Below are 15,159 nucleotides of genomic sequence, written 5' to 3'. Positions count from 1 at the left end.
TAGGTAGAATCTCCCACCTGTTAATGTAAATATGAACTAAAGGATCCCCTCTCCTCTTGTCCTTATCTATAACACATTGATTTTGTTGCTTCCTGTGTTTTTTTCTTAATTGGGGTTTCTCCCCCAAAAAGAGGAACATAACTAAATTTACGAACACAATTTCTTGAGAAGTAGGGACATTCATATAAAATAATAACACAATATTCACATAATTTTTTTTTAAAAAAAGTCAGTAATTAAAATTTGGTGACCAAATTTGAGGGTTAAATAGAAAGCACTTGTATCAAATACCATGACCAGATTTGGATTGTTCTAAGTCATTCTATTTATTAGTAGAAACCACTTCAAAGGAATTCAACTTTAATTCAAGAATCCTGAACTTCCTATTTAGATCATGAAATATTAAACTCAATGTGGTTAATATACAAAGAGCTTGGTTTTGGTCATGTTTCCTATCACCAGACCAAACTCAAACAAGGTTAGCTGGCAATTTGAACTAAGCTAACAGGGTTACTAGTCTAAGGTCAAGCCAACCAAGCTCCAGAAATCATATATTCAGCTCCAATCAGCTACCATCAGACTCCAAATACCCAAAATGACAGGCCATAAAATTGCTCACATTGAGTATCCAATCTAGCAAATAATTAATTATAATAAACCAGCCACCTTGTAGGGCATAGGATGCCCAAAGATATGCTACAACCCAATTCTAATCTCAAAATTTCCCTGCTTCAGTAGAGAGCCCCAATAACGCCTTCCATTAACATAATAGCTAGTTGATCAAAACAAAACTTGCTTGATTAAAATTATATAAGCGGAATTAAACACGGTTACATCGAAAGGATTCAATCTGATAGGGTCAGGTGCTGAGCAACGAGGTTATAGTAAACCTTGGAGGAGAAAGTGCAAATGAAAATTATGACAGAATAATATCCTCAGTTTGATTTTTAAGATTCCATGAGAATTATAGCATTAACCATGGAAACTTACAGTAACCACCTTAACACCAATCTCCAACCCGCTGTACAATTTTAAGTTTTCATTTCATTTACAATGATATCGGCAACAACAGTAGCCCTTTGGAAGGAAGCCGGAAAACAAAAGAAAAAGAAAGAGTTGAACAGAAACTAAAATCACAAACTGTTAATACTATTCCGAGTTTTAAATCATTTCCCCATTTTTTTGTCGGCAACCAAACAAACAAAATGAAAGAATAAAGAATAAACGCGACTCACCGGCGCAGAATTGGTCGTAGCCGTTACAGCGGTAGCGCAGAGAGCCTCTCGCCGACGAGGATTGGTAACACATTCGGATAAATGGAGTCTCCGTCGTCGCGAAAAGGAAGATGCAGGACGACGATCACAGGAAAGGGCGCACGGAAACTGATGATAATGATGAAGAAGCACGGGGGTTCCAATGGAAAATCGAGCGATAGTGCGAGAATCAACGAGAGGATTGGAGTTCATGATCGCCTTCTCTCTTCGCTCTTTCAAATGCCTGAGCTCTGCCCAAAAGCTTGGTTGAATGAATTCATTACATGCACAATATACGCATATAAGGAAGAAGGAAGGATTCGTCAATGGCTTCAGAATGGAGGAGAAAAGCGGCTGACAGGAGAGTTTCAAACTTTCAACGCACAGGAATTTTCTTCCCGCGGCAGGTGAAAAAGGCTCCCGGAACACGCCAAGAGTCGGCGGAAAGTTGGGGGGCGGACGGAGAAGGGAACTGGCGAGACAATGAAATAAAATAAGTCATGTGTTTCATGGGCCAAAGGTCATTCACGAGGAGACAGCGTAGCGTTCAAGAATTTGGATTTTTTTTTTTCTTTCGGTGGCCAATGGAGCACAAAATTATTTATTTAGAAGATTCAATGGTTCTTAGAATTTCAAACCTTTGGAATTTGAATACTTTATACTCTATTTTATAAAATTGAATATAAATTTAAATTCAAATATTATTCAAACATAAAATTAGTATTTTATTTCAAAAATATTAATTTATTTATATAATTACCAATGATTATTTCAAAATACTCATTTAAATAATCACAACTATTTCAAAATATCCTTATAATCATTTCAAATTTATCCTTATAACTTTTCATAATTATTCTAAAATACTCCTATAACCCCCGGGCATAAAAGCTCAAGTGGTAAGGAAGTTCACCAGATGGCCTTAGACAAAAGTGAAGTCTAGGGTTCAAATCTTACCGCCCACAGCGCACATCTGCAATTTGTCTCTTACGTGTTGGCTAAGAGCACAACTGGCGTAGGCGTGGGATTAGTCTGATGCGCAAGACCAGGAAACCCGATGTATCCAAAAACAAAAAAAATTCTACAACTATTTACAATTATCCTAAAATACTCTTATACTATTTAATTCTTTGTTATTTTATTTATAATTTTTAAAAATAGAGAATCGTGGACCACGCACATAGTGTGTGTCCATTACTAGTTTTATATTAAGAATTTTACCAACAAAGCTTGAGGCCGCCCAAGAAACCACCAAAGGGATCCTTTGTAGTGCATCGGAATTTGAAGAAAGGATTGTGGAATTAGAAAAACTTATTCCGCAATCTTTGGAGAATAGACCAAGAGAGCATAAGGCCTTTTAGAAGAACTTTGAACAGTTGGAAGCCTTCGAGGATGAGCTGAAACAAGATTGAGGGTTTGTTATCATTATTATGATCCAAGAAAGGAGGGTCAATGGAGCTTGAGGCGTCCTTCAGGAAGCTTAATGAGAATTTTTATGTGCTTACAAATCATGTGAAGGAGTCCATTAGTTCCTTAATAATTTTATAGAAATACTTTTATGATTTTATCCATTACAATTTGGGGTATTTTTTTTTTTTAATTTCTACCCAAAAAAGTATGATTTTGATTTTCATTCCTTGCCCTAATGTGTATTAGGAAAAGGTGCTATACTAATTCAAAAACTCAAATTCATTGAAAAATACTTTTCATACAATACCCCAATTAGCTTAACAATGTATGAAACAAATTCAAATTAATCCAATATATATATTTCACTGTAGCCCTATTAACTTAAAAATGTATGAAAAAAATTCAAATTAATCTAATATATATATTGGAATAAGCTATAACTTCACCCTTATTTAAAAGGCAAATGGTTATCAATTTAACATTTCTCTTAATAAGAATGATATTGGGCTTTCTTCTTATGTGAGAGGATGGCTCTTGAATATTTGAAGTCCACTTGGATGTCTTAAATTTTTATTTGGTGGTACTTTGTTTAGTTGAAAATTTATGCAATGAAAGTTGATTTAATGACATAATTTTTATATGCATTCAAATGAGAACTCGTATTTGGAGAAACCAAGTCAATCCTTCAAGATAGAGGCATTGTTCATGCATGTCTTGGGACAACTAGGTAATTAACTAATTACATTTAATTCGTTTCAAGTGAAATTTTGTAAATGAAACTTTACTCCAAATTAAAATTTTTCAAGAGAATGAAGGAAAAGAAACGGGAATGCAGGTAAAAGACAACTAAAGCGACGGATGGAGTTTTAAGAGAAGCAAATAGAGTGAAATTAGGATGCTGATAAAAAGATATTCAATACATTGCAACAATACTAGCATTATTTAGTGAACATAAACCTTATGATAAAATCAGGTAATGAGCACTTAAAAAGAAAATATTGATTATAATTTCATGTTGACCACACGCTGTTTTAATATATATTATTTCTTTCCTTACTGAAATGTGTCTCACTCGAATACGAATTTGTCTTTTTCAAGACCGCCACGAGATCGAGCTTTAGAGAGCTCGAGGTTGATAGCATTTTTGGTTTATATAAAGAGAAAAGGGTATAAACATTTTGATGATATTTGGGATGTATATAAGTAATGTTTTATGTTTTAAGTCTTTTGGATAATGGACGATGGTGAATACTGGAATTGTAGATTATGTTTTTGGAAATATGTGTATATATGAGAATACAGATGATGAATGGTTATGATGGATTATGGATAGAAATAGTAAACTCTTATATTAATTATTATGATTGAGGATCATAGTTATGTTTTCCGCTGCGTATGCATTTATTTGTGGATTATCAATACTTTATTAGGTATAACGCATCGAACCGGGTTTTAAGGTTCAGGGTGTTACAACCTAAGTCCCCACGCATGTCTAAAACGACTTCCATCTCAAAAAATGTGAGGAATGGTCATTTAAATTAGGTGCAAAGATGGATTCTACAACAAATTTATAGTTGAGTGAACCTAAGGTAAGCACAAATACCAAAAAAATAATACAATAGTTTATAGGTCCTTTTAGTCAAAAGTTCAATGGCCACGCATTTAACCCCATTTTTCATTTAGAATACATAATTTTCAAAGATACAAATAATCTTAATTGTGGGAGGTTTTTTTTTTTTTTTTAATCAAGATCTCTAAAAATATCAGTTCATTAATTATTTTCCAATTGGCAACTATTTTAGAGTTTTTAAAAAATTTAATTATGTATAATTTATCCAACACATTAATTGAAAAATATATATATATATATTTTTTTTTCATATAAATATAACTCAATTCAATTAACTATAGTTAATTGAAAAGTTTGTTCACAAAACAATAAGAATTGTAACCCAAAAAAAAAAATCTCTTTTGAGTTATGAGTAGTAATTAAATCTCGGGCTATTAAACTTGTAAAAAAATGGTCAAAGAATCAAATAACAAATGCACGGAAGATCAATTAATGATCACTACAGTGTCAAAAATCAAATCAAACAACACAATAAATCTTTTTTATTACTTTTCCGTTCCTCTAAGAATCAACTTAACGAATTAAAAAGGAAAACATTAGGAAGACACGCACATGAGCACACATAGTCAAAAATATATTTTCACATGGATAAATATCATACCTTATTAACTACAACTAATCACAAAGTTCATGTAAAAATAGAAACAATTGTAAGTGAAAATACAAATATTTTTGTTATTGGTCAAATAATGATTGAAACTATAAATATTAATTTTTTTAGTATGCACTTACATATTATCTAAATCCGCATAAATTCAACTCCAATATTCACATTTCATGCTTCCAAATGTAAGATAAGAAATCTAAAATCTATAAAATAAAATAAAATAAAATAATTCCCCAATTTTCCTATATAAATTTATAAAATTAGAAGATAAGGCAACCATTTTATAATTTATAATTAGAAATGAAAAATAAAACTATTTCCACAAGCAAGTGTCAAAACTTTTTGTTTTTATTTACAATTTTTTGACAAGGTAAGGATCAATTTATTAATGATAATGGAGAAAATACATGAGAGATTGCTTTACAAAAAGGCAGATTTTCATAAAAGACTTAATTTTTTTTTCGGAGTCATTGCATTTTCCTTTTATATCAAAGAATGTCTTCTTCTTTGTTGTCACTTCAGGGTGCCAATAGATACCCCTCGTATATCAAAATGTTTCTTGCCTTCCTTATATGATAGGTAGAGGCTATCCATGTTATTTTACTGAGCTCTTCATAGGGGAGGTCCCAAAGGAGGATGTGCCTCTTCAGGTTTTCCTTCCAATCAACATAGGGACTTTAGATTTTCAGTAGTTGAATAGTAGTAGATTGGATCTGGAAGGTTAGACTGCAGTTGAAGAAGAGGTGATCTCTGATTTTTAGGGGGTAGTCCACGAAATCATCAACTAGCATCAATTGTTCAATCCCAATAGAATAACCTATCTAAGGTGGTGAGCCTATTTTGGATGGCTAGCCAAGCAATAAATGATTGCCTTGGGATGAAGTTCTTGGTCCAAATTTGTTGTACCTAGACCACTTTGTTAGCTTTGGTTCTAACATTGTTATAGGCTGAGATGAAGGTGAAGGTCCCAAAGGGCTTGGTCATCCTTGGTAGTGTCAAGCATGACAGTAGTGGTTTTTTTCATATGAAGAACATTGGTGGTTTGCCTTCTTCGCCAAGTCCAACAGTGGTCATGCATTACCTCAACAACTTTTGCATCTTTAGTAGTGGTGGTTTTTTTCATATGAAGAACCTTGGGGGTTTGCCTTCTTCACTAAGTCCAACAGCGGTCATGCATTACCTCAATTACTTTTGCATCTTTAGAGATGCTACTTTTAATATATAGGTGGGAGCATAGTGTTTTAATGAGTGGGCTTTGGGGATGCCAATTGTTATAAAGTAAGGATATGGATTTCCCATTCCAAAGGATTGTGATTTCCCATTCTCAAAGCAGTATTTGATTAGCCTTCATGGCTTTTTCATACTTTTAAGATCCTATTCCAAGTTTATATTTATATTTTATGGGGATGCCTTGAGGGGGTCATAGGCTTCCTTTCTAGAGTTTAGTTTGTAGGTGTCTAACCACATAACCGATGAAATGCCTTTGAGAAGCATATGTGTCAAATAAGTTTGATTGCTAATGTTTTGGTTCCATCATCCTTGTGCAGCTCCTTAGCTTGTGAGGTGATCGCTCAACTAATTTAGTCGCTATTAAAAAAAAGTTTGCTTAGAAAAAGTGAATCACGTATTGCCTAATCAGCAAAGTAACTATGTGGAGAATCGCATAAAGGAGGTATAAGTCAAATATCGCAAGTGAGGCATATAACACCTAAATGATGGTCGCATAAATCATCATATGACGATGCTTTCATATATCATTAGTTGAAGTTCAACCAAAATATTTGGTGACGATTGTCATTTAATGATGGGCGACCTTCACTTAATAAGTTATGATTTATTATTTTGAATTTAAGCTTGTAACCATATAATTAATTTAGGTTTGACTCTAAAAGAGTATAAATACATGGAATGGTTATTGTAAGGGGTTCCCAAATTCAATTCAACTTAATAAACATCATGCAATGGTTCAGCGCTAAATAAGATCTATTGTTTTTTATCCCTTTTATTTCTTTATCTCTTTCTCTCTTACTTTCTTCTCCCCTTAGTATCTTTCCTTTATATCTCTCTTACCTCTTCTAATTTAAATATTCACATTTGTCTTTTCTCCTTCTTTCTACAATCTCTACAATTCTATTGCTATCCTTGCATTTTTTATAAGAGTTTACACAATGAGTTCATTCACAAACAATCAAATATCTACCCATTTAAATCGACACCGTCCCTTAAAAGGTGCTTGATTTTTTTTATCAAATTAGTCTCACTCAATCTTGTGAAGAGTTTGAGATTTACATCTCCTTCATCAAAAGGTTTATAAACATTTTGCCATTTAACTTTGCAAACACGAGATAGTGTTTAAGAGCATGAATTTCAAGTTTTGGATTTTGATTTATATGAATTTGTATGAAACATAATATAATGTATACTATGTTTTGTCCAAATCCACATAGTTCTAACCCAAAGTCCTAAAATCTATATTCTTAAAGACAAGGTATATATGCCCCCTCGTTTGAGAGCACTTTAAAAAAAAGTGCTTATAGCACTTCTTAAAATAAGCACTTTTACCAAAGAAAAAAAAAGTGGTGTATGACTTGTACTACAACAAACACTTATTACAAAGATTACTTTTTCAAAACAACTTTTTTGAAAAATATTTAAGTAAATTTTGAAAAACATTCTAAGATAACTTTTTGGTCACTTGTAAGTGACACTATTTATAGGCGAGGTCAATTTTATAAATATAAGATATTTTTTGACTATTTTGTAATTTAAAAAATAAATTAGAAGATAATCATATATTATTTTATTAGGTATTATGATATATTAATTATTAATAAAACATAATTCAATCATGAAATGAAAAAGAAGAATCATATATTAATTTAAATTGATATTAAAAATTAAAAATACTAATTTAATTAATAATATTATTTTGACATAAATTAATATGATGATCATATGTTATAAATATAATTTAAGAAAAAATATTATTGTTAATCAAAATATAATATTATATTATTTTAATTTAATAAAAATATTTTAAAGTGTTAATTAAAGATAGCAGCTAACATCAATATTAATTGAATTATTAATTAAAAATTAATCATATATTATTTTACTATGCATAATAACCAATTAATTAATTACAACAAGTTGTTTAAACATAGTTAGTAATAAGTTTTGATACTATTTGCTCAAGGGAATAATTTCTTTTGAGAGAGAAACAACTGTGCCCTAACTGTTGCTCGCGTTTTCTTGCGAGCCGCCATCGCCGAAAGTAATATCTGGCGCTCGCGTGACCTCGTTCGCCAGTCGTCGCCTCTGGATCTCCGGGAGATTGGGTGGGACTGCCTTGCAAGCCGTCGTTAACTCGTCGCTCGCATTTCTGGCCTGCCGCCTTCATTCTTGGGAGCCGCCGTCACCGGACGTTTCTGTCGCTCGCGTCTCCTGGCCTGCCGTCTTCGCCGGACAATTGCTCGTGTTTCTTGCGAGCCGCCGTCGCCAGACGTATTCTCTGTCGCTCGCGTGGCCTCGTTCTCCAGTCGTCGCGTCTGGATCTCCGGGAGATTGGGTGGGACTGCCTTGCCGTTGCCAGTGGGCCTTGCAGCAACGGCATCCCGCGACCATCTGTGGAGTGCCCGCATCGATCACGGATTGGGCCTTGCAGCAGCGGCATTCCGCAATGGAGTTCCAGGACGCAGTGGCAGCGTTTTCACCTCCAGCGTTGGCAGCGATTGGCTCCGGCGTTGTTGCGAGGAGTGTTAGGGAAAAGACGTAGCCGGTGAATTTGCACAATAAACATACGGGGACGGCAGACGTAGATCTACGGGACTACAGGTTTGGTTTTTTATTTTTATTTTTTATTTGTTATTTTTATTTATTTTTGTATTCGCTTTTCGGTGGTCAATATGGAAAACAGGAAACTTATTTTTTAGACATGACTGAACCATCTTCGATAACTGTTACCGGAGGATTAAGGGGAGGTGTTGATGCTAGTATACGAGAGATAGGGAGTGGTTCGGGGAATGTTAAGATCGAAAAGGGGGAAGGTTTTGTTGGGGGAAAATCGTTTGCGGAAGCCTTGAAGAGGCCAATTCCATCTTCAAAATTCAAAATCCCATTGAGGAAATCGGAACTAATTAATGGAGAATTAGGTTTTATTTTCTCAGATGTGGAGATGGAAAAGGCTGCGGAAAATCTGAAGTTTGCATTGGTACTTAAATTTCTTTCTGCAAGGCCGTCTATTGATGTCCTTCGAAGGCATATTATCCAATCCTGGGGTCTCTCTGAAGTCCCCATGATAAGTTTCATGGATAACTATCATGTTCTGTTGCATTTGGTAAACGAAAAGGACTACATTCATGCATGGGCACGAGAAGGAAGATGGGTGGCAGGGTGCCAATTTCGGCTTTTTAATTGGTCCGTGAATTTTGATGTTAACAAGGAGCCATCAATCGCACCTCAATGGATTTTCTTACCAGGTCTGCCTTTACATTTATATAGAATGGACTGTTTACAAAGTTTGGCCACAAGATTTGGTAGATTCTTGGGAACGGATAATGCCACGTTATATAGAACACGAGCCACGAGTGCGAGATTATGTGTTGAAGTGGATTTGCAGAAGGATCCTGTGGAGGGTTTTCCGTTGGTGATAGGACAAAAACAGAATTGGCAAAGGGTAATATATGAGAAGAGGGGTTTTTATTGTAACAAATGTTGTAGACAAGGTCACACTGAAGTAGTATGCCGGTTTGGAGTTAAGTCTAAGGATAAAAGAAAGGTAGATATGAGAAAGGAGGTAGATGAGATGGTTTGGAAAAAAGTGAATAGAAAAGAGAATATGATAGTTGAAGAGGAAGATCTTATTTTGAAGAGTCAGGAACAACGGATGGAGGAGAAGAAGGATGGAAACGTGAATGGTCCGTCCAAGGTGATTGAGAAAAATAAAGAAATTGTGAATGAGGTTAATAATGTGGGTACTAAAAAAGTGGAGGAAGTAAATTTGGTAGAGAAAAATAGTGGAGAGAAAGTCGATCGTTGTAAAGACTAGAAGGCAGGGGTGCAGGTAGAACGAGGAGGTTGTTCTAGGTCTGTTCAGGAAATCGGAGTTGTTGATGAAGGCGGGAGGGGAAAAGTTGAAAAGGATAAGGATGAAGAGTTGATTTTAGTGGAGGAGGTGGATGAGAGAGAGGGTGAAGTGGAGGGTGGATTGTGGAGGGATAATTATGATGTGGTATCTGAGGGAGATTTGGAGGTTTGCATTAATACTCAAAAAGAATATTATTCTAATCCAAGTAATGTGACAATGAGTGAATCAGAAGGAAGAAAGAAAGATGATGGACAAGTGAGAAAGTCTAAGAGGTCTAAGGCAGTACCTCAAAAGTTGAACCTATGATTGAAAAAATTATGTTTTGGAATATAAGAGGGTTGGGCACGTCGAGGAGAAGATTGAAACAAATCATGAAGGATCAGAAAGTTTCGATTTTGGCAGTCTCGAAACCTTTTCAAGATATAGAAAAGATACAAAGGTGGGCGATGTATTTGAATTTTACTAACTTTTGCTCTAATGTAGAGGAAGGTGGAAAGATTTGGTTGTTCTGGAAAGATGATGTTCAAGTGGATTGGGTGGGTACCTTAAATCAATGTGTGACAATTTTGGTAACAGATGATAGAGACACCTTGCTTCTTAATTTTGTATATGCTAAATGTTATCATATTAAGAGAAGAGATTTATGGGAACAGCTTCAGGGGATGTCGAGTGTTGACGTGGCTTGGGTTGTTATGGGAGATTTTAATTTAATTCGGTCAGATGAGGAAAGGGTGGGAGGTAGACCTCGCTTGGGTTCGTCTATGGCTGAATTCAATGGTTGTATTAATAGTTGTGGGTTATTGGACCTCAAATTCGAAGGAAGTCAATTTTCATGGTGTAATGGCCAACAAGGTTTGAGGAGAAGTTGGGCGAAACTGGACAGGGTGTTGATTAATAATGTTTTTTCTATGAAATATGGTGAAGCTAAGACTTCTTTGTTGAAAAGAAATACTTCAGATCATTCACCTATCTTATTACAGCTATGTGCGAGTATGGAAATGTATGGACCAGCGCCGTTTAGGTTTCAAAACATGTGGACGTCACATAGGGATTTTTTGGAAATGATTGAATCATCTTGGAGAGAACACATTGTGGCAGATTCAGGATTGTATAAATTGGCGGCTAAATTAAAAAGGCTAAAACAAAGGCTTAGGGTGTGGAACAAACAGATCTTCGGTCATGTTGGTAGTTTTATTCGAGAGTTGGAGGAAAGGGTGGAAAATTATGAGAATTTACTGCAGACAGAATACTCGGAATCTGTTGAAGAAGAGTTCCTTGTGTCTAAAACTGAATTGGATGTTTGGTATAGAAGGGAAGAGGTTCGATTGGCACAACAAGCAAAGGTGAAATGGTTGATAGACGGGGATCAAATTCAAAGTTTTTCCATGCTGTGATGACGCAAAAGAGATGAAATTCTTGTGTAAATTCAATGACGCTTCCTGATAGTTCGGTGTTAGAAAATATGCAGATGGTTCATGATGAGGCTGTGAAGTATTTTGAGCAATTCTTAGGGCAAAATAGTTCGGTGCAAAGGTCAAACCTAGAAGAGATTATCCAGTCGGTAGTTTCTAAGGAGTCTATAGGTCAGCTAAGTGAAGACCCAACCGAGGAGGAGGTTTATGAAGCTGTTTCGTCTATTTCTGTGAATAGTAGCCCGAGACCTGATGGGTTTGAGTCTTCTTTTTATATTACCTGTTGGAAGATTATTAAAAATGATGTGATGGATGCGGTAAAAGAATTCTTCAGAGGTGATATGTTGCCTTGGTATTTTTGTTCCTCTTACATAGTGCTTATTCCTAAGGTAAAGGATCCTCAGTCTTTTGATAAATTTCGGCCGATAAGCCTGTGTAATGTAATCTATAAAATTTTCTCCAAAATCCTTGTTGGTAAGCTTTCGTTGGTGATGAGTGATTTAATTTCTTTAGAACAGGGTGCTTTTGTGAAAGGGAGGAGTATTTTTGAAAATATAACGCTTACTCAAGAGATGACAAAATTATTACATAGGCGGGTGAGAGGAGGTAATATAATGCTAAAGATTGATATGAGCAAAGCATATGATCGAGTGGAGTGGCAGGTGGTAGATCAGATTTTTAAGGCTCTTGGTTTTCCAAACTGGTTTTGTAAGTTGATTCAGAATTGTATTTCCACTCCATGGTTTTCTGTCATGATGCATGTCACTTATAGAGGTTTCTTCAAGTCAAAAAGGGGTTTGAGGCAAGGGGATTTGTTGTCGCCGTATATTTTCATCATCATGCAAGAAATTCTTTCTAAATTAATTCAAAAAAAGCTGTCTGAGAAGCGGATTTTACCATTTGCACACCCGTGTGGTGCACCTATTATATCGCATTTAATGTACGCAGATGATGTTGTTGTTTTTGCTAATGCTGGAAAAAAATCTGTTAGTCAATTAATGGAGGTGATTAAAGAGTATGAAAACTGGACTGGCCAAATGGTGAATAAAGATAAATCAGCTATTTTTTTCTCAAACAAGTTGAGTGTCCAGAGGAAAGGAGAAATTCTTCAAGAGACTGGTTTTATTGAGGGTAAATTTCCTTTTACGTATTTGGGTGTGCCAATAGTGGATGGTAAATTGAAAGGCTGTCATTTTGACCCTTTAATCCAAAAAATCAGTAAGAGAGTTGAGGGCTGGAAAAGTAGACTATTGTCTTAAGGAGGTCGTCTTGTTTTGTTGAGGCATGTGCTTTCAAGTATGTCATTGCATCTGTTAGCTGTTCTAAATGTACCGAAACTGGTGATCAAAAAGATTCAAGGTATGTTTGCTTCTTTTTTCTGGGGATTTAAGGATGGAAAAGAAAAAATGAAATGGAGGGCTTGGAAGAAATTGTGTGTTCCTGTGGAGGAAGGGGGCATTGGAGTAAGGGAAATTTCGGAAGTTCAACAGTCGTTATTCATGAAGTTTGGTTGGCATTTATTAACGCAGAATTCTTTATGGGCTAGATTTTTTAAAGCTAAATATGTGAAAGGAGGACATATTGCTCTTTGCAGATCGCATGGATCAGATTCTTCCTTTTGGAGGAAAGTTCTGCAGGGTATGCCTAATCTGTTAAGTAAATCTAAGTGGAAGGTTAGAGAAGGAGATGTAAAATTATGGTATGATAAGTTTCTAGATTCGGGACCTTTGTATGCAAATTGTCCAAATGATGCACAATCTCATATCAAATTAAAAGATTTGGTTATCAACAATGCGTGGGATGTGGAAAATTTGTAGAGGATTCTAGGGTATAATAAAGCGAATGAAGTGATGGAAAAGGTGGGAAATCTTAGAAATTTTTCCGACATTCTGATATGGCTCCTGGAAAAGGATGGCTACTTTAATACAAAATCCGCATGGGATGTTATCAGAGTAAGAGCTCCAAAATTTGATTGGGCTAAGTGGGTTTGGAACAAATGGTTACCGAAGAAAATTTCTATTTGTATGTGGAAGGCTGCTTTTGAGTGCCTAAGTGTTGATGAAAAGGTGAGAAGGGTGGGGGTTTCTCTGGTTTCGGCATGTAATTGTTGTGAGATGAGGCAATCAAAAGATTTGGAGCATGTGTTAAATAAGGGGGACCTTGCTTCTGAGGTTTGGAGGAAGGTTTCGGTGGAGGTAGGTGTTCCTTTCCTTAAGCAACAAAGTTGGAAAGAAAGAGTCCAAATGTGGTTTAATAGGGCTTCTAGGTTCTCTTAATTGGGTTCATTGATGGGTTTGATTCCTTGTTTAGTAGTTTGGAGGCTGTGAAGAAGGAGATGTGTGGCTAGAATGGGAAGAAAATTAGAGAGTAGTACTGATGTGGCGCTCTCCATTAAGTATTGGGTGGGGGTTTTGAGTAGGAGCATGACAGAAATGATTCAGTTAAAGGATGCTGATTTTTAGGTTTTGCAGAATCTGGAAGTGCAAATTGTGAATAAAAGAATTAAAACTATGCAAAGTGTAAGATGGTTAAAACCGAGGCAAGGGAGATTGAAACTAAACTTGGATGGGAGCAGCCTGGGGAATCCAGGGCCGGCGGGTGGTGGTGGCATCCTTAGAGACCATACAGGTTCTTTTGTATTTGGTTTTTCAAAATATTTTGGTTCTTGTTCAAATAATGAAGTTGAATTGAGAGCTGTGTTGGAAGGAATAAAGATTTGCAAACAGTTGGGTCATACCTGTATCGATATTGAATGTGATTCGAATATTGTAGTTAATTGGATTAGAGTCAGGAAGTGCTCATTATGGTATTTGTGGGATTTTTGGGAGAAGCTTATTGGTTTATTGGAAGGAGTGGATTTTTCGATAAATCATTCGTATAGAGAAGGGAACAAAGTAGCAGATTCCTTGGCTCGACAAGGTGCTATGGGGAGGAATAGTTTGTTTACAAATAGTAGTCAACTCCCTAAAGTTGGCAATGGTTTGTATAAATTGGAGAAGATGGGTATGACTTATATGAGGTATGTTTAGCTGATATTCTTTTGGTTTTTGCTCATGTTTTTTGCTATTTTTCTTTTGTTTGTTATGTTGTGTGAATTTTGTTTTGTAGGTCCTAATTTGTTTTGTTTTGTTTGAACTTGTAACCCGGTTTTGGCTGGATGTTGGTGTTGTTCTTTGGGAGATTTTTAACATTTGTCTTTTATTATCTCTCATTGATTGTCTTGTAACCACGGTATTCCTCCGCCAAAAGTGAGGGGTTATCAATAAATAAATAGAGGTACCGCCCTTCTTTTAAAAAAAAAAAAAACCAATTAATTATTAATAAAATATAATTAAATTATGCAATGAATAAAAGGAACCATCTGTTAATTTAAATTAACATTAAATAAACAAAGATTTTCGATTTAGTTATCAATACTATTTTTAACATTAATTAATGTGATAATCATATGTCAATATTTTTGTTAATTAATTGATAATATCATATTATTTTAGTTAATAAAAATATTTAATTTAAATTTTAAAAATGATAAAATTATCATTTAAATTTGTAATTATAAAATACAATAAAATAAATCAAAATTGTAAATTCAATAATATTATTTTTTTCATAATTTAATATGATAATAATATGTTATAAATATACATTAAGAACAAGATTATTATTAATTAAAAATAATAACCTTATATCATTTAAGAGTGTAGAAGATTACACATGTGTGCTTATGCTGAATTAGAGTCCTTATAAACAAGAACTAATAG

At 34.8% G+C, this 15,159-nt stretch overlaps 1 protein-coding gene across 1 annotated transcript in view; it reads right to left on the bottom strand.

The window, feature by feature from the left end:
- LOC131154880 (CBS domain-containing protein CBSX1, chloroplastic-like) overlaps positions 1-1,747 on the bottom strand; it is a 31,008-nt gene extending 29,261 nt beyond the window's left edge. Inside the window, exon 1 of the mRNA XM_058107686.1 lies at positions 1,236-1,747. Coding sequence (XP_057963669.1) covers positions 1,236-1,466 — 231 coding nt within the window. The 5' untranslated portion in view covers positions 1,467-1,747. The remainder of the gene's footprint in view (positions 1-1,235) is intronic.
- Between the last annotated feature and the right edge of the window lie 13,412 nt (positions 1,748-15,159).

Source organism: Malania oleifera, chromosome 5 (genome assembly GCF_029873635.1).
Source record: "Malania oleifera isolate guangnan ecotype guangnan chromosome 5, ASM2987363v1, whole genome shotgun sequence".
In the NCBI taxonomy this organism is placed as follows: domain Eukaryota; kingdom Viridiplantae; phylum Streptophyta; class Magnoliopsida; order Santalales; family Ximeniaceae; genus Malania; species Malania oleifera.
This window is presented reverse-complemented; position numbering and strand designations above follow the sequence as displayed.